At 52.1% G+C, this 265-nt stretch overlaps 1 protein-coding gene across 1 annotated transcript in view; it reads left to right on the forward strand.

Annotated features, from left to right (window-relative positions):
* Positions 1-265, forward strand: part of LOC119588843 (putative glucosylceramidase 3) — a 10073-nt gene that overhangs the window by 6717 nt on the left and 3091 nt on the right. Inside the window, exon 8 of the mRNA XM_037937484.1 lies at positions 123-265. Coding sequence (XP_037793412.1) covers positions 123-265 — 143 coding nt within the window. The remainder of the gene's footprint in view (positions 1-122) is intronic.

Consider the following 265-nt stretch of genomic DNA (forward strand, 5'->3'; position numbering starts at 1 on the left):
TATATAGGTATACAGATGAATACACTGATTTAAATCTTACTTTTGATGCCGTGGCTTCTAAACATACTAAAACATAATTTTCTCCCCCCCCTATTTCCCTTCGTCCTCCCCCACCCCCGCAGATGCTGGAAGACCCCATGTCCGCCCAGTACATCGACGGGACGGCCGTGCACTGGTACTCTGACCAGTGGGTGGGCCCCTCAGTCATGGACGAGACGCAGATGCTCTTCCCGGACAAGTTCCTCCTCTACACCGAGGCTTGTGA

This window comes from Penaeus monodon, chromosome 24 (assembly GCF_015228065.2).
Source record: "Penaeus monodon isolate SGIC_2016 chromosome 24, NSTDA_Pmon_1, whole genome shotgun sequence".
Lineage (NCBI taxonomy): Eukaryota > Metazoa > Arthropoda > Malacostraca > Decapoda > Penaeidae > Penaeus > Penaeus monodon.